General features: G+C 49.4%; 1 protein-coding gene across 1 annotated transcript in view; it reads left to right on the plus strand.

Moving 5' to 3' along the window:
- Positions 1-19,210, plus strand: part of ADAMTS7 (ADAM metallopeptidase with thrombospondin type 1 motif 7) — a 167,377-nt gene that overhangs the window by 126,744 nt on the left and 21,423 nt on the right. Inside the window, exons 17-23 of the mRNA XM_027840600.1 lie at positions 6,365-6,491; positions 7,592-7,805; positions 11,376-13,208; positions 15,672-15,824; positions 16,185-16,358; positions 17,117-17,263; positions 18,655-18,814. Coding sequence (XP_027696401.1) covers positions 6,365-6,491; positions 7,592-7,805; positions 11,376-13,208; positions 15,672-15,824; positions 16,185-16,358; positions 17,117-17,263; positions 18,655-18,814 — 2,808 coding nt within the window. The remainder of the gene's footprint in view (positions 1-6,364; positions 6,492-7,591; positions 7,806-11,375; positions 13,209-15,671; positions 15,825-16,184; positions 16,359-17,116; positions 17,264-18,654; positions 18,815-19,210) is intronic.

The following is a 19,210-nucleotide window of genomic DNA, read 5'->3' on the forward strand; positions in this document are numbered from 1 at the left end:
GGTATCCATTTAACCCAATGGCTTCTCCTGTCCCTTATAATCTTGGGATTCTGTAAAATTGGCTTCCCCCTCTCTCCTGCCTCTGAATCCTTTCCATCACGGGAGACTCAGCTCAAGCCTCCTAAGTCTTCCCTGATCACCCCAGGTCTTATCTCCAACATCCTATATCCTTTAGAGTTTGCATTCTTCAGTTGACCCTTGTTCACCTCAATTCAGCCAGCATATATTAAGCACCTGATATGTGCCCAACACTGTGCTAGGCACAGAGGATTCCAAGTCAAAAACATTGCCTGTCTGCAGGGAGCTTACCTTCAATTGGGGGACCCTACATGTTCATAAATAAGTTCAAAGAGAATAAGTCATTTCAAGAGGAGAGAGTGCTCCTAACTAGGGAGGCCTTGTATGTATGTATGTATGTATGTACATATGTAGGCCGCTCCAGAGCTGCACTTTAAAGAAAGCCAAGGATTGTAGATGGTGGAGGTGAGGAGGAAGTACATTTCAGATATAGGAAAGCACTCTGGTGGAAAATGGAGTATGAAGCAAGGGAGCAGCTATCAGGCCAGTGTGACTGCCGAGGCACCTGTGTGAAGGGAAGTTCTATGAAACAAGACTGTTCAGTGGGATCCAGACGGTGAAGGTTCGAGATGCCAGGCTGAGGATTTTGTGTTTTAGCTCAGAGGCAGGAGGGAGCCGTTGAGAGTTTTTGAGTAGATCTGTGCTTAGAAGTGTCAGTTTGGCAGCTCTGTGAAGGATGGATTAGAGAGGGGAAAGATGAAAGGCAAAGAGGCCAACCAGGAGGCTGTTCTAATGTCCGGACGAAAGTCTGAACAAAGGCAGAGGCCGTACGAGAGGGAAGGAGACTGATGGGACAGATGCTGGGGAGGGTGGGCTGATAAGGCTTAAGTTGGGGTAGCTTAGGTAGGGAAGGGTCAAGAAAGACCCTTAGAGCTCCATCATGCTGTGATTTATGTTCTAATGCCCCATACTCTAGGTGTCTTTCCCTGTTGGCTTTGATAGTTTCCATGGTTCCTTTCCCATGAGTGGGATTACATCGAGTCAGCCGGGAAGTGCCTGGACCTGGAAACTGGTCATCTTAGCTGATTCTCAGAAACCTCTCGGGACCTCCTGCCCAGGCCCAATAGGAGACCTGAAAAATGTTTATGAACTGTCCAAAGCTGAGTCAAAACGAAATTAAGAAACCTCTCAGCTGCTCTGGTCATGCGGCACCCCTGCATCTGTTCAGACATCAGAATCCAGCTGGGGAGATGGCATAAGCCGTGAGGGTAATTAATACGTGGGCAGTGAGTGGACAAGTTGACCTCTGCATGTTTGGGCATGCGTCCATAGAGTCCATCTGGTACAACGTCCTCATTTTACAGAGAAGGAAACAGATCCAGAGGAGGAGAAATGACTAGCCGAGGTCACACAGGTAGGAAGTCACCTAGCTGGGATTTGAACCCAAGCCCTCCACCACCCTGTCGAAGCTATAGAAATGTGTCAGATGTTTATAATGGAAAGGAAATGGCGCTGGTCATCCTGAGTGTTTCCCTAGGTAAAGAAGAACAACAGGCCAATTATAGAAACCAGGCTCTAATGGGACTTTTGAGTCTTTGAGCAGATGCTTCCTATATAAACAGTCATACTTATGGGCAAGGCCAATAGAGCAGCAAATGCGAACCATTGTGTTCCAGCGACCCAACGGTTCTGGGCGAAGGTCACCCGGGAGGGTGGTGTTGGCGGTGAGGTCAGCACCAGGAAGAAACCAGGGGCGCAGGCAGGGCCCAGGGAAGGGGTCAGGACCTTAGCAGCCCTCCGGTCCTGCCTGAACATGCCTTTTCTCCACAACCTGCCTAACGGTGCTTGTCTGGCCTTTACGTGAAGACCTCTCCTGGTGGAGGACTCTTCACTTCCGGAGGCAGCCCATTCTGCCTGTGAACATCTCCTCTCATTAGGAGTCTTCTCCCCATCACCAGCCTGCATCTGCCCCTTTGGAACTCCCACCCTTTGGGGTCTGTCCTCTGGGGCCACACGTAGGACAGCCTTTCAAATACTGAGACAACCATCAGAATAATGATAACCAGCATTGCTCTATCCCTTGAAGTTTGCAAAGCACTGTATATGTGTTACTTCATTTGATTCTCAAAACAACCCTGGGAGGGGGTGTTATTATAACTGAGGCACAAAGCAGCCAGAAGGAAGGCTTTATGAAGCACTTTCTGTGCATCAGGCATTGCGCTAAGTGCTTCACAGTCAGTTCATTTGATCCTCACAACATCCCTGGGAGGTGGGTGTTGTTATCCCCATCTTACAGATGGGGAAACTGAGGCACAAAGAGGGAAGAAGGAAGGCTTTATTAAGAACTTACTATGTGCCCAGCACTGTGCTAAAAGCTTTATAAAAATCATCTCATTTGATCCTCACAGTAACCCTGGGAGGTGTGTTATTGTATTATTATATCCATTTTACAGGTGGGGAAACTGAGGCACAAAACAGTTAAGTAACTTACCCAGGATCACACAGCTAGCAAGTATCTGAGGCCAGATTTGAACTTGGGTCTTCCTGATCCCAAGCGAGGCACTCTCTGTGCTGCACCATCTAGCTGCCTCTAGCATGTGCCCCCTGAGTCTTCTGTCCTCCAGGATAAGCATCCCCAGTTCCTTCAGTGATCCTTATATGGTGTGACCTTTCTCCACCCTGGTTTCTCTCCTCTAGTTGCTCTCCAGCTTACCATTCCATGTCCTTAACCTGTGGAGCCCAGAAATGAGTGTGCCACTCCTGACCAGGGTGGAGGACAGACAGGCTCTCACCTCCTCATTCCTGATAGCTGCACCTCTCAGTGCAGCCCAAGATCAAATTAACTTTTTTTTGGCTTGTCTATCATGCTGCTGATTCATACTGAGCTTGCAGTCCACTAAAACCCCCAGATCTTTTTTGGGCAAATAGCTTCCTAACCTTGCCTCCCCCATCTCATACTTGAGAAGTCAGTTTTTGGAACTCAAGACTCTGAACTTTTCCCTGTTGAAGTTCCATCTAATTAGATGCAGAATAAGTCATTCCTGTTTGGACATGGCCAATATGGGAATGGGTTTCTATTGCTGTACTCATGCTACCCAAGGTTTCTATATCTCTATTTCTTTCTACCTCAGTGTATGGGAGGAGGTGGGAGGGACAAAAAAATGGATGCTTAAAAAGCACTTAGCACAGTACCAGCACCTAGTAAGTACTATGAAAATGTTGGCTAGTATTATTGTTAACTGTGTGGCCTTGGATGAGTCCCTTAACTTTTCTGGGCCTCAGTTTCCTCCCCTGTAAAATGAGAGTGTTGGACTAGATGATCTCTAAGCCCTTTTTTAGGTCTAGACTCTATCATCTAGATTGCTCATTGCCATTTCAAGCTCCCAGCTTTATTTCTCACCCATAACCTCTACTCTACATTGACCAGAGGGAGAAACATATCAAGGGTCCTCCCCTATCTTCCTGTTCCTTCCTGCCCTGCTCCTGCCCAGGGATCAAGTTTCAGATTCCCTTCTCCTAAGCAGGACACAAATAAGTCACTGTTCCCCTGACCTGAAGGCTGAAATCAGTGGCCAGGGAGGGAACCTAGCTGGGTCATTTTCAGGGTCTCACCCAATGGAGCCTGGAGGAGGAGTGGGAAAGAGCACATGAGTGGCCTGTGTGAACAAAAGACAAGCAAGCAGGCCCAAGGCACAGTATCATAGGTTTTAAACCAGGACATCTTAACCTTTATTTGGGTCATGGGCCCTTTGGGTTGTCTGGTTAAGCCCATGAACCACCCCGAGGGGTCAATAAAAATACAGTGGATTATAGAGAAAATCATGCATATTGAAATAAATTTTTTCTTTCTTTCTTCCTTCTTTCCTTTCTCTTTCTTTCTTCCCTCCTTCCTTCTTTCGTTCCTTCCCTCCTTCCCTCCTTCCTTCTTTTCCTTCTATCTATGTCTATATCAACTATCATCTATCTCTATATATGTCTAACTATATCATCTATCTTTCTGTTACCTATGTATGTATGTATATATCCATCTGTCTGTCTCTCTGTATCATTTATCTACCATCTATATCATCTGTCTGTCTTCTTATATCACCTATGTATCATCTATGTATCTCTCTCTGCCTGTCTATCTACCTATATCATCTACCATCTGTGTATCTATATGTCCATCTGTCTGAAAAGACAAGGTCTTTTCCTGTTTTAGGGACTTTTCCAGGCCTGATTCTCCAAAAAGTTGGTGCGCAGAAAGACCCTCAGGAGGGGCTCAGTATAAAATCTAGGCTTTTCAAACTTTCCCCATTGTCTCTGATCACTTTGCCAGATAGAAACCTTAGGCTCTCTCTGAATTGCTATGTCATCGTAGACTCTCTCTTACCTTGAATTGGGATCCCCTTCCCTAGGGCCAGTACCAAGAAGTGATTTAAGTTAGCTGTGAGTGAGACATAAACATCCTGTATCCTTTCCAAGACAATCACCCCCTCACAGACAAGGCACACAGAATGCAATTCCATAAGGATCCACCAAACTGGGTGAGATCAATCTGGAAAGACTGTGAAAGGGTGAATTTGGGGATGTTCTGTTTGGTAGTAGAGTCCAGATTTTTAATTTTAAAAGATCAAAGCATGACAGAACTGTGGGCTGATAGTAAGATGAAATGTGATCAGAATAAATGTAAAGCTCTTTATATATGGTCCAAAAAAATCAATTGCCTAAGAGCAAACAGTATGGGGGAACTACAGACAGACAACGGTTCATGTGAGAAAGGCCAGAGGGCTGTGGTGGTAGCCTGCCAGCTCCGTGTCAGCCAATCAGTCAGCAAACATTGATTACGTGCCTACTGTATGCCAGGCACTATGCTAAGTGCTGGGAATACAAAGAAAGGTAGAATCAGTCCCTGCTGTCAAGGAGCTCCCAATCTAATGGCAAAGACAACATGCAAAAACTGTACAAACAAGCTATAGACAGGTTAAGTGGGAGATAATCAATAGAGGGAAAGCACTAGAATTAAGAGGGGTTGGGAAGGGCTTCTCATTGAAGGTGGGATTTGAGCTGGGACTTGAAGGAAGTTAGGCAAGCCAGGAGGCAGATGAGGAGGGAGAGTATTTCAGGCATGGAAGACAGCCAGAGGAAATGCCCAGAGCCAAGAAATGGAGGGTCTTTTTGGCAGGACAGCCCGGAGACCAATGTCACTGAATTACAGAGTATGTGGTGAGGGGAGGGGTTGTTCTTAAGACCAAATCCCCAAACTATAAATAGTTTTAGAAAAAAAAAAGTGATTAGCTTGTTAGGGAGGGAGGGGGAGAGAGAGAGAGAGAGAAAAGAGGTGGCCCCTCACCCAGGTTCTGAAAAGTTTACATCATATAAGATTTTGACATAGACATTCACGCACGAGTTGTGTGTGAATCACATGTAGGGAACCTGAAACACAAACTTGGGAGGACTGGACCTGGGGAATCCCAAAATTCTTTGTAGCCATCTTTGGCATTTCTAGAGAGTTACTGAGGTCAGGAGACTTTCTGGGTGCAAGGAGCCTCTAATCTCATAAAGCTGGATTCCAACATTATTAATAAATGATAAATAATCCACAGAGAAGAGGGGAAAGTAGAAGAAGACTGGAAATGGCGGGGACAGGTTATGAAGGGTTTTGAATGGTAAATGGAGGATCTCATATTTGATTCTGCAGGTGATAGAGAGACAATGGAGTTCATTGAGTAAGATGGTGACATGGCCTAGAGCTTCCCTTTAGGGAGACCATTTCAACAGCAGAGTGGAAGATGGACGGGAGTCAACAGAGTGCCACAGCAGCCAGGCAGTTAGCCAACAAGAATCTATTAAGAATTTATGTGCCACATGTATAATCTGTGTCCATTATTTGCCTTCTCAGTGAGGGGGGAAGGGGAGGGGAGGGAGGGAGAGAATTTGGAAACTCAAAATTTGAAAAAAAATGTTTAAATTGTTTTACATGTAATTGGGAAAAAAATAAAATCTTAAATTTAAGAAGCATTGTGCTAAGTGCTAGCGATACAAAGAAAGTCAAAAGCAGACCCACCCCTCAAGTTGATCCCAGACTAGTGGGGCAGACCACATGCAAATGACTGGGTTCATAGGAAATATATATTGAGCCAGTGAGAGCTGATCTCAAAATGAAGGCTCTGGCAGGGAGGGGGTGACATGTGAGAAGGGCACGTGGAAAGGCCTCTTACAGAAGAAATGGACCAGCAATAGAGAAAGACCTTGAGAGACCCTGGCATAGGAGAATGTTTAGCCTGGAGGAAAGCAGACTCGGGGGACATGCTAGCCGTCCTCTGTCATCCCAGCATACATACACACACAGTGTGTCCTCACTTAGGGGTGCAGAGACAGGCTGTGCACTGCGTGGAGAAGCTAGCGGGCCTTGTGGAGGAGCGGCATTGCGATGCCCTGACCAGGCCGGATGACAGACAGAAGAACTGTAGCCAGGAGCCCTGCCCAGCCAGGTGATGCCTCCCTACCCCACCCTCCTACGTCAGCCCTTTTCCTGCCCTTTCCCCCAACACCCAAGAAGAGCGCTTGTCCACTCTGTGATGGGGGCTTGGGCTTGGCCCCTGTTGTTTCTTCCAACTCTGAATGCTGTTACTCTGAGCCCCGGAAAGGGGTCTTCCCCTGCCTCTCTCCATTCTATCCGGCCCCACCTAATATCGCCTCTTTAGGTTTCTACACGTATCACTCTACTTTTGCATAATTTCAGTTCAGTTAAACATTAGGCTCTTAACATGTTCGGGGTGCTTGTCTGAGCCCTAGAGGAAATGCAAAGAGAGATGGCAGGTCCTGATCTTAGGAACTTACTAGGGGGAAAGATGTGTGTCCGGATAACTGCGATGCAGGGAAAGGAAGACGTGCCCCAAGAAGAGGCACCGGGCAAAGGGTTGTGGGAGGTCACTTATGGCTGGGATAGGGAAATCAAGGAAGACCACGTGGAGGAGATGAAGCCCAGAGACACCTTGAGAAGAGAGAGAGAATTTAATAGCTGGAGCTAGGGTGGGTCCATTTCTGGTGTGGGGGATGAAATATAGAAAAGGCATGTAAACAGGAGAGTCCAGAGACCAGGGACTGAGAGAAGATTGGCACCAAGGACAGGAGGGAAGGGTGCTGATTTGCCTTCCTACTTAAATTGTACCATTGGTTTACTCTGCTCAGGCAGAAGAGGAGAGACAGAGAGAGAAGATGGGGGAGAGAAAGAGAGAGAAGAGGAGAAGATGGGGGAGGAGAAAGAACAAAAGCGAGGGAGGATGGGGAGAAGATGGTGGAGAAAGAGAGGAGAGAATGAGAGAGAGATGGGGAGAAGACTTAGGTTGAAGTCCCAGCCCCGCCATTAGTGTGCTCCACGACCTTGGGTAAATCACACAGTAACACCAGGCCTCAGATTTCCACTTTGTAAAATGGGCAGGGGGGTGCTAGGAAGAGAGCATGAGCCTGTCCGTAGAGAATGGTGAGGGGACATCCATCTGATCTTGAGGGTTTTCAGGCTGCTCCTGGCCCCACTTCAGGGCTTGACTCTTCCTCTCTCTGCCTGCCCCTGGTTCCTTCTCATTTCCAGGTGGTGGTCTGGGGAATGGCAGAGCTGTAGCAGGACGTGTGGGCCCGGAGGCCTGGCCCTGAGGACCGTCCTCTGCATCCAGAGCGTCGGGCTGGATGAGCAGAGGGCCCTTCGCCCCGAGGACTGCCATCCCATGCCCAAGCCAGAGGTCTCCACATCCTGTAATGAAGACAACCCCTGCCCATCCTCCTGGGAAGTGGGCAACTGGTCAGAGGTGAGTCAGGTGCTTTCCCAGATGTCCTGGAAATGAGAGTGGCTCTGGAAATGATGCAGGGTCCCCACAGGCAGAATCCAGGCCCCCCGAGGGCTATGTAAATGGAACGAGGGATTAAGTCAGAGTCCGGAGACCTGGATTTGGATCCCAGCCCTGACACCTACAGGCTGTGGGTCCGAGGGGCTTCTCTGGATCTCAGCTGTATCTCATATTACTCTTCTCGCAGTTATTTTTTAAAAAGTGCTTTGCAAACCTTAAGTTTATATAAATGTGATGTGATGATGAGAGGCTCATAGATGCAGAGCTGGAAGGGGCCCGAGAGGGCATCTGTCTACTCCCCCTTCTTTTACAAATGAGGAAACTGAGGCTCAGAGAGGTTCTGAGACTTGGCCAGGGCTGTGCAGCTAAAATGTATCAAGGGAGGTTCTGCCTACATAGAATGTTGTGATAGGTGAAGGCTGTCTCCATTCCTTTAGCGCCTGGAATGCCCCCATTAATCTCTCCTTTAGGATAGGATTGAGTGGAGCCCAGGGAGGGTATCAGCAGAAAGGGACTGAAAGATGGCGGCTGAATCACTGGGACCGGCAGAGTGGGGAGGACAAATGTGTCCAGCCACAGGTTGACACCCCACATTTATAGAGTGCTTACTATGTGCCAGGCACTGTGCTAAGCTTTGAGGGTACTGGGTTGAGAGCTGGTAGGTGATCTTCCTTTTATAGGCACCAGGGAGTTAGCGGTAGTGGCAGGAAATTCAGGTGGGAGGCCTGGGGCTCCAGGCCCTGGATGGTACCAGTTAGTCACATCCCAAGATGGTGGTGGATGACAGTCCCTGTGTGAGACGTGCAGTCAGATATGCCATCAGATATAGTCAGTCATCAGGCAGCCTTGTTTGTCTTAACCTGGTATCTTCGTTACAAGACATGAGTCTGTTACAGGGATTGGTCTTGGGAAATGGCGGTGATTGATGTGGAGGGAAAACACCAATAAAAGATTTTTTAAGGGCTTGAGCCTCAGCTCTGCACCAGACCTATCCAAGGCCCTTGTCCTTTGGCATTCAGTCTAGTACCAGAGGCCCTGGCCTGGGCCCAGCTCCACCCCTCAGCTCTGCAGTCCTAGGAACTCAGTTTTTGTTTTTTTCTTTCTTTTTTTTTTTGGCTAGGCAATGGGGTTAAGTAGTCACTTACTTAACTTGGCAGGTGCCCAGGGTCACACAGCTAGTAAGTGTTATGTGTCTAAGGCCGGATTTGAACTCAGGTCCTCCTGAATCCAGGGCCAGTGCTCTATCCACTGCACCATCTAGCTGCCCAGGAACTCAGTTTTATTGTATCCACCAGCGATGATTAGACTCAGACAAAGGTGACCACCCCCCTCACTAATTGATGCTCCAGATGGCAATTTCTTCTTTTAAACAGAGGGATGTAGAGTTAAAATATTTGCATATTATTTACACCATCTCTCCAACCAAAACAGAATTGAGATGGCTCAGTGAGAAATACGTTTGTCTGGATAACAGGTGGTGGGATCATCGATTCCAAGCTGAAAGGGACCTTAGATACCCTCTGGTCAAAGGATTCTCAACCTCAGGTCCACAGATCCCAAAGGACAGATTTCAGAGGGTTCCCAAGGGGAATGGAATAAGCATTTATTAAGCCTCTACTATGTCCCAGGCACTATGCTAAGCACTTTTACAAGTGTTTTCTCATTTGACCCTTACAACAACCCTGGGAGGGAAGTGCCATTATTATCTCCATTTTACAGTTGAGGAAACTGAGGCAGATAGCAGTTAAATAACTTCCCTTGAGTCATATGACTGGGTCAATTCTCAGGTCAGATTTGAACTCAGATCCTCCTGATGCCAGACCCAACACTCTACTGTGCCACCTAAAAAAAACTTTATCCTGAGAAAGGTCCACAGGCCAGGGTTTCACCAGATTACTAAAAAGTCTCATGACACAAAAAAAGTTTAGGAACTCCCACACAGATCCAACCCTCTCATTTTACCAAACACTAATAGCCAGCATTTATACATTACTTTAAGGTTTATAAAGCACTTTACAAATATCTTTTTATCTATATAACAATCTTGGGATGTAGGCGCTACTGTCATCCCCATTTAACAGATAAGGAAACTAAGGCAGACAGCAATTAATTAATTACTCCAAGGAAATACCTAAAGAACTCTTATCAATCACCCAGCCAGGTTGAACAATGGTTAGAATGTTGACCACTTTGGAGTCGGGAAGATCTAAGTTCAAATCCTGACTCTGACACTTACTAGCTGCATGACCCTGGGCAAGTCTCTTTACCACTGACAGCCTTAGTTTCTCATTTGTAAAATGGAGATGATAACACAATTGTGAGGATAAATGAGATATCCTTATAGAGTTATATAAATGTGAAGTATTATTATTGACCAACAATTATTTATGAAATGCATAATGCGTTTTGGGCACAGGTAAGTAGAGCCTGGAACCTCACCCTTTTCCACTCTAAGGAGATTTGTACTGCTGTAACCTGAGTTGGTCATTGATGTGAGATCCTGTCTCATTGATATGATACCCCTCAGAGGCATGAATGGTGCCGAGGACATATGGGCACATGCTTCAGTCTCGACCTTCCCTTTCTCAGCATCTCTTGTCAGTCCCCCAACCCCAACCCCCATGCCTGACTTTATATGAGGTCTGCCTGATGGTTTCCTTGAGATTAGGTTCCCATTGATCATGTTGTGGCTTGATGTCTTCCCAAGAAAGTCTGGGATACACAATGTTCCCTGCTCCGGGATTTTGTAGAGGGGATTCCTGTTCTGATCAGGTTTAGAAGATAAAACCCCTGAATTCACCTCTTTCTCTGAGATCCCATGATTCATCAGCCCCACTTAGAAGCCATCAAGAGAGCTGGGTCAGGAGTCAGTGGCCCTGGCTTCGAATCCCAGCTCTGTGATTTACTAACTGGGTGACTTTGGGCAAGTCATTTCTCCTTTGTGGGTCTCAGTTTCCTTGTCCACAAAATGGGGAGGGGGTGAAGCTGAAAGGCCTCTGAGATCCCCTCCAGCCCTAAACCTATGAAATCATTGGCCCGGAAGACATCACCACTGTTGGCCAATCTTGTGCTTTCACGTGGACTTGTCTTAGCTTCCATTTCAGAAGCTGACCTGTTCTGACCTTGTCCTCAAACTGGAGGGTGCCTCTTATTTGGGATGAAGGAGCCTATGATGCCCCTGGCATTTATGGCATGGTCTCATTTCAAGATTTACACTAATGAAAACACGAGAGAACGTAGGAGAGTTCATGACCATGTGCAAGACTGGTTATAAATGGGTCACTGCCCAAGGGGGTCAGGGAAGGGGCAGATCTGAATGGGAAGACATAATCAGGGAAGGCTTCCTGGAGGCGATGGAACTTAGAGAATCTTGTGTTGGGGAGTGCTTGGTTCGAGCGGCAAAAACAGATGGTGCTGCTAATTGCCTAGGTATGTGGGTGAGTAAGATGGAGGCAGAAGAGAGAGGGGGGTGAGCTCCCCATGGCTGTCTTATCCAACATCACTTCCTGAATTGTGTTTTCTTTCTCCCAGTGCTCTGTGAGCTGTGGGACGGGCATACACAGCCGGCCGGTCTCCTGCGCCAATGACACGGGAGCCCCGTGTGATACCAGCCAGAAGCCCATCTCGGAGACGGCCTGTTCTCTGCCGCCGTGTCCCTGGATGCCCGAGAAGGCCGTCCCAGAGTGGTCAGGTAGTGGTGCCTCAAGCAGAGAGCTCTTCAACGAGATTGAGTTTACTCCCAGCAACCACATTCCTCCGTTCGAGCCGCTGGCACCTGGTGCCCCTGGCCCCCAGGACTCCAACGTCATCGTCAAGGATGACTTCTCACCCAACGTCTTCGTGGACGATTTCTACTACGATTACAACTTCATCAACTTTCATGAGGACCTCTCCAACAGCCCCTTTGAGGATCGGGACAAACCAAGTGAGGAGATTGGTGGGGGCACTGATGAGGGACCCGAGGGCTGGGGCACATCGGATGAAACGCCCCTGGCCGCACCTCCCAGCTCAGAAGGTGAGGACCAGGCGGGTCCAGAGAGCCCCACGACCCGGCCCATCCCAGCTCAGGAGGAAGTCATGAAGACCGATGGCCAACAGTCGGTGGGCTTCACAACTGGGCCTCTCCCTTCCACCCCCACCCCCACCTTGATACCCTTCAGTCCCAGCCAGGGACAGAAGGACCCAGAGACGGTACTTCCAGAAGATTTCCCAGGTCCTCAGCCAAGTTCTACAAATAGCTCCTCTAATCTCTTCCTAGATAAATCCCCAGAAGGCTCCGTGACAGACAATACCTCTAAAAAGGACCCAGCATTCTCAGCTTCCTACCCTCTATTCCCTTCTTTACCCACCTCAACCCCGATGATACCTATAGAGACAGACAGTGAGAAAACCAACACCAGTGAAAGCAAAGGAGAGGCCCAGGGAGAAGACGCCCCCCATCAGTGGCCCGGTGTTCTTAGTGGCGAGGATGACGGTGACATGAATGTCCCCACCGGGGCCTCTGAAAAAGACCCTGACTGGTTGCTCTGGGAAGGGCTGGACGTGGCATCTGATGATGACAGCAAGAAGTTCCCTGGGGAGATAGCAGCCTCAGGGGATAGTGGAACAGCCCCTATGTCCCCTCACTTTCCCCATGAGCCAAATCTGGGTCTCCCCCCTCCCCAGACTAGTAGTCTGGGGCCATTCCTTTCTACTGTCCCCTCGAGTGCTCCAAGGACAGAAGTCACCATCATTTCCAAAGATGCTGATCCTATTGAAAGGTCACAGAAGTCAAGTGATCACAGATTGAAAGACACTAATATCCTCCCCACTGAGGGGACCTGGAGAGCTACCTCTTCCCCCATCCCTTCTGAGACTAAGCCAGTCACATTCTTTCCATTACAGACCTCTTTATCCTCTCCCACCATGTCCAGTGTCCCAGGGCCAAGGAATGCGGACCTCCCAGCCCAAGATCTGACCCAGTGGGACTTCCAGACTCCAGTTGTGCCAGTGACCTCTGATCCCAACGACCTGGCTGGTCCAGTAGTCATGCCTTGGGATGACCATTCCCTCTCCTCTGCACTGACCCCCAGCCCAGGGTTAGACAATTTGTCCAATGAAATCAGGGTATCCCACTACCCAGACTTCTCATCTCCCTCCAGCCACCCCTGGGCTCCCCAGCCAGCTGATGCAAACAAGTGGCTGGGAAATCCAGATGGGGAAACCTCATCTAAGAACATTGTTCATGATGGCGGAGACCTCAAGAATAGATTCCAGAGCCCAGCTGACACTGAGCCAGTTGGTACTGAGAAGTCTCCCCAGGGAACGTTAGCCACCACTGAAGTCCCTGGCGGAGCCAGCTGGGAAGTCGGAGACTGGAGTGAGGTGAGTACTGGCTAGAACTTCTCTGAGGAGAAAAGGCTGGTTTTATCCCGTGTGGCATTTAACTTGGCAGCATGGTCTGGTGGGTTTAAAGCCTGCCTCTGACACTGACTAGCTGTGTGACCCTGAGCAAACTATTCAACCTCTCTGGGCATCAGTTTTCTCATCTGTAAAATGGGTACAGTTGATGCAACTGCCTCCCATGGTGGTTGTGAGGATCAAATGAAATAACATATGTAAAGCTATAATTATCATCATCATTGTTACTACTATTATTATTTCCACAATGGTAACAAGCATTTTGACAAAGCATAAAAGTGCATGTACCAGGTAGGCTTGTGGTGTTATTACTAGTAGGAATCACATTTGACCGGGCAATTCATTTCCTGAAGAAATCATTCTACTATTATTTGTTTGTGAGTCTGAGTGATGGAGGTTCAGAGGACACTGTTTGCCGCTGGGGCTCTGTTGGAAATGATGAGGCCCATACTTCCAGCATCACGAGGCTCTCAGTTTTCTTGAAAGGAGGTGGTAGTTAGATGCTGAGGGCAGAGCCAGGGGAGAGAGAGAGCAGCTTGACCAAATTCCAGGCCATCTCAAAGATTAGGAACATGAAAAGTGCTCGTGCAGAGGGCTTGATGAAAGAACCCACCTCCCTGCTCCCAGCTCCCAGCTCCCCTTCTCTTCTGTGGTGTATCCCCTGGGTGAGGCAGTGGGTTAGGGTAAATGCCATGCAGGCATGGCAGGGCCTGGGAACCCGCAAAAAGAAGGGCCCAACAGAAGCTAAATTGGGCTCAGGATGGAAACCTAAACCTCTGGGCTGCCCCTGAAGAGCTGACCCCCTAAGGAAGAGAGTTAAAGTGTCTCAAGCGCCTCTCCTCCAGTCTCCCATGATAGAGTAAATCTCCTCTGTACGAGCTCCTGCAGGAAGCCCAGCCTGTTCTTCAGCGCTTCTCCTAGCACAGAGCTTACAACTTGACAACACAACCTATCCGATCTCTGGCCTAGTCGGATTGTCTGAAATACTTTTTGTATCAGGCCAAAAGTGGCCTGCCTGTAATGCCCCTCCCCTATCTCCCTCATTCTGCTAGCTGGGCCAAGAACAAGTCTGATCTCTCTTGCACGTAATAGCTCTTCTTATCCCTGAAAATGGCTCTCCTCTTTTCCTGAGTCTTTTCTGCTTCAAGTTCAGTAAGGCATGATTTCCTGACCCCTCACCATTCTGGCTGAGCTTCTCTGGGCATGCTCTAACTTGTCGATGTCCTCCCTAAAATATGGCGCCCAGGATGGGACTGTGTGCTCCAAATAGGATCTGACTGGGACAGAGTATTAGGGGTGAGGAGGAAGGAGTAAAGGGGGTGGCCTCCCTTGGTCTGGGCAGTACACATCTATCAATTCAGTCCAATATCACCTGATTGAGAAACTGATAATTCCATGCAAAGAAGACAGAGCAGACAGTTCCCCAGCCTTCAGCCTCCAGGCCGTGCACCCAGCTGAAAGTACAGATGATTGGGGTTTGAAAAAGGACTCAGTTTGGGAGCAGCTAGGTGGTGCAGTGGATAGAGCACCGGCCCTGAAGTGAGGAGGACCTGAGTTCAAATCTGACCTCAGACCAAACACTTACCACTTCTAGCTGTGTGACCCTGGGCAAGTCACTTAACCCCAATTGCCTAAAAAAAGAAAAAAAAAAGGACTCAGTGTTGCATGGAGCCATCATGGATGTGACAAGCTCAGCCTGTAGTCTTCTCCCCTTCTTCCCTTTCCCCTTCCTCTCCCCATACCTAGGGCTAAAGAAGCTTGGACTTGAATGTCCTCATCACATGCTGACATTGGAAGGCCCATTTTTCAGATTGAAAGGTTTAGGCTTGCAGAGGGGGAAGAGTTGACCAGCAGCCACAAGGCTGGCTCTAGAACTGGGATCTGAACATGAATCTTCTAATCCCCAGGCCCTTCCCAAAGTGAGATGACAACTTCGTGGTTCTACATTTGTTCCTCTGGCTCTGGACTAGCGGTCAGTGCAGAGGAGAAAGAGAACAGTCATCCCAAGGCATGACCACCAGACCATGTCTTGTCCACCTGAGATACTTTCCTTCCTACTTTGCCCATCACTCATTCATTCCACAAGCACTCATCATACTTGTTTATGTGCATATCTGATCCTCTCTGCCATTAAAAATATTGTTAAGCTTCTACACAGAATCCTTGCCCTCTAAGAGCTTGCAGCCCAGTAGTAGATAGGGCAAGGGTGATGTAAGAAAGTGTATGATGGAGGCAAGGCCCCAGAGCGTTCACAGAGAAAGAATAATTATTATTGGTAATTCCGGGCCTCAATCACCTAGGCCCTTTTGGCCCTCAGCAGCCGTGTGTGGGAGCTAACTCTCTCAGGCCGGAGGAGGTTGAGCCCTGTGTCAGCGGATGCTGCCGGGGAGCAGACTGGTTCCAACCTCATTCCACCCCCTCCCATAGTGTTCCACCACCTGTGGCCTGGGAGCCATCTGGAGGTCCGTGAGCTGCAGCACGGGTCGGGAGGAAGACTGCGTCCCCACCAGCAAGCCAGTGCCTGCCCGTCGCTGCTACCTGAGGCCCTGCTCAACATGGCGCGTGGGGAACTGGAGCAAGGTAAAGAGTCTCTCCCCTTCCTTCCCCTCCCCCACACAACCACCGGACCATCGGGGAAACCGAGCCTTTGACTTGACCCTGGCCTCTGAAGAGCTATTATCCCCTGCCGGGGAAACTGAGCTACCTGGAGTGAGGGCGGAGGGCACTTACTAGCCACTGGTCATGGTTATTCCCATGGGTCTCTGGGGCTGTTGGAGAAGGCGAGGGCTAGGCCAGGGAAGTGGAGATCATCCGAGGGACCAAATCCCAGGCTTGGTGTGAGGCCCATCCTCATCCTCCCCACCATGGATTTGGAGGGGCGGGGAGCTTGCTGTCATCCCCTCCCGCTCTGAGTGACCGTCTCCCCGTCTCCCACCCCAGTGCTCCCGGAACTGTGGGGGTGGATTCCGGTTTCGGGACGTGCACTGTGTAGACAGCCGGGACCGCCGGCTCCTCCGTCCGTTCCACTGTCAGCCTGGCCTCTTCAAGCCTCTGGGCCAGCTGTCCTGCCATGTGGACCCCTGCCTCGACTGGTACACGTCCTCCTGGAGAGAGGTAAGGGCGTGGGGAAGAGGCTCCCGGGCACTTTCCCTGTCCCTTGGACACCTGAACAGTGCAGACCCGGCCTCCTGGCCGCACCTCCGGAAGTCTCAGTACTTCTCATCTTCCCCCAAAGTGCCCCTTAGCTGTATTTGGAAGCTCCTACTGGCCTGTCTACCCAACGTGGAGTCCAGAATCCTCAGGACATTCTGGGCCCTTCCTTTGAGGGATAAAACTCCTCTCCCTAACTCAGACTAAATGTAATCCCTGGGAAAATGGTGGCCAACAGGAAGAGTGTGTATAAGAGTTGTAGAAGAACCTAAAAGGGGCCTCTTGAGCCAAAGAAATGACTTTCAAATGGTGGAATTCAAGGCCCTTTGCCTGTTATCTGAGGAAACAAACTATTTAGAGATAAGAATGTCTTCCTGAAGCCCCTCTCCTCACCTCCATGTGGCCAATGCCTACTCTACTTTTGTTTAGAGCTAGCCTTGACCCCAGAATCTCTCTCCCCCTCCCCAGCTTTCCTCACTTACGGTGTCTGATGACAAGGAGGAAGGTGTCTTGTGTGAGGTGGGGCAGGGAGGCGATGGATGCGGGGCCTTCTCTGAAAGGTAACAGCCCGACCCCAGGCCGCTGGTGGGCTCCTCCAGACTTGACACAGAGGGCCAGACCATCAGTCAGCAGTGCCCGCTGCCAGCCCCCTCTGCCTTCCCCGAGGCTCTCAGTGCCCCTCGAGTCCTAACGGGGGCCTGGGGGTTTCCATGTCCCCTCAGTGCTCCGAGGCCTGTGGAGGAGGAGAACAAGAGCGCCTGGTGACCTGCCCGGAGTTTGGGCGCTGTGAGGAGACCGTGCGGCCCAACACCACCAGGCCCTGCAACACTCACCCATGTACCAAGTGGGTGGTGGGGCCCTGGGGACAGGTGAGCCGGAAAGAGGGATTCTTTAAAAGTTAACCCCAAATAACACAGTGAGTATCGAGGGGTGGGCACCCTGGGGTCAAGTCCTAACTGTCACTGGCTGGCAAATGTGTGACCTCAGGCACGTCAATGAATGTCTCTGGGCGTTAGTTTGGTCATCTGTAAAATGATGGCATCGGGCTAGGGAATGTCTAAGAGCTCTTCCACCTCTAACTTCTGTGATGCTTTAGGGGCAAAGTTGTGCCACCCCCAGCTCTGGCAGTGCCCATCACACAGTACAGAGGCTAGAAGCGGCCTCAGGAGGTCAACGAGACCCTCGGTCATTGGCACTCAGCCAACAGTGCAGCCTATTGGAGAGAACGTTGGGTGGGCGTCGGGGGAGATCTGGGTTTGAATCCCCACGATTGTGGTGAGAATCAAGGAGATAATATGTGTAAAGCTACTGTTATGATGAAGTCCCCTCTGGTATTTCCAGGGCTTTAGACCATGGCCAAATCATTTGACTCCTAGAATCTCAGTTCCCTCATCTGTAAAATGGAGATAATACCACCCATGAGACTTTGAGACCATTTGTGGAGAGTGCTTTGTAAACCTTAAAAGGTTATGTGAATGGCGGTCATGAGGATGCTGTGCCCAAGGCAAGGGACCCAGACTCCTTTTCTGAGCTGTCCGCGAGGGGCAGGTGGAGACAGAAGCCCTGAGCCCTGCACCCTGGAACAGGAAGAGGCCCCGTGGGTCCATACCCTCTCTGTTCCAAGGCTGCAGCACGTCTCACATAAAACAATCATAGATGTAAAGAGGGATGGCTCCCAAGAGGCCATCTGATCCCACTCCCCTCATTTTATAGCGGACGAAACTGAGACTGAGAAAGCATAAGTGACTTAACCAATGCAGCAAATGGATGGGGCAGGATTTGAACTCATGACCCCTGACTCCCAATTCCACCACTCTTTCCAGCGTACCATATGCCAAAAGAGTTCTCTTCCATCCTCTTCTCCTCCCGTAGCTACCACGTTAGCATGGGTCTGGCTCCCACCCTCCAGGGCAATTAGAGCAGCCTCCTCCTTGAAAGTGCAATGCCAAGGCCATCTCCTTCAGGAAGCCTTCCCTGATCACTCCCATTGTTAATGGGCCTCCCACATGGCTTGATTTTATACCCCTCTCAATGCACTTATCATGTGATAAGTATGTAGTCAGTTCTAAGTATTTTTGTCTTATCCCACTACTGGACCATGAGCTCTCTGAAGGACTATATCTTGTCTAAACCTCACATCTCCCCATGGCCCAGATCAATGTGCAATACACAGTAATCTTTTAATGCCTGTTGAATGAATGAATGAATGAATGAGTGAATGAACGAATGAATCCTTCTTCCCATGGTCTTTTTTCTTCAGTGCTCAATCACATGTGGTGGAGGGATCCAGCGGCGGCTAGTCAAGTGTGTCAACACCAAGACTGGCCAGCCAGAAGAGGACAACAGTCTTTGTGACCATGAAGCATGGCCTGAAAACTCCCAGAGGTGCAGCCCCCAGGACTGCCCCACCAGGGAGTCAGGTAAGTGGCTTTCTCCTGCCCGGCCTCCCTGGACATAGGAGGCCACGGGGGAGGTTGGCGTCTCTCTTTGGTGGAGGCTGGGATTGAAAGGAAGAAGAACCTGGGAACTGGAACCAGGAAACCTGAGTTCAAATCCTGGGCCTGCCTCCTACTGCCTGTGGGCAAGTCATTTCCCCTCTCTAAGGCTCAGTTTCATGTACCTTAAAGTGAGAGGGAGTTGGGCTATGTGATCTCTAAGGTTCCTTCTAAATCCGATGGTCTACATTCTGTGATCTCTCCCAGTGGTGACATTCTGTGGTTTGTTGATTTGTTTTTAATGTTCTCAAGGCCTTTCCAGCTCTGACAGTCTATGTTCTAAGGACCCTCCCAGCTCTGATATTTTAGGTTCTAAGGTCC

The sequence above is a fragment of the Vombatus ursinus genome, unplaced genomic scaffold, assembly GCF_900497805.2.
Source record: "Vombatus ursinus unplaced genomic scaffold, bare-nosed wombat genome assembly UNPS02014847.1, whole genome shotgun sequence".
NCBI lineage: Eukaryota > Metazoa > Chordata > Mammalia > Diprotodontia > Vombatidae > Vombatus > Vombatus ursinus.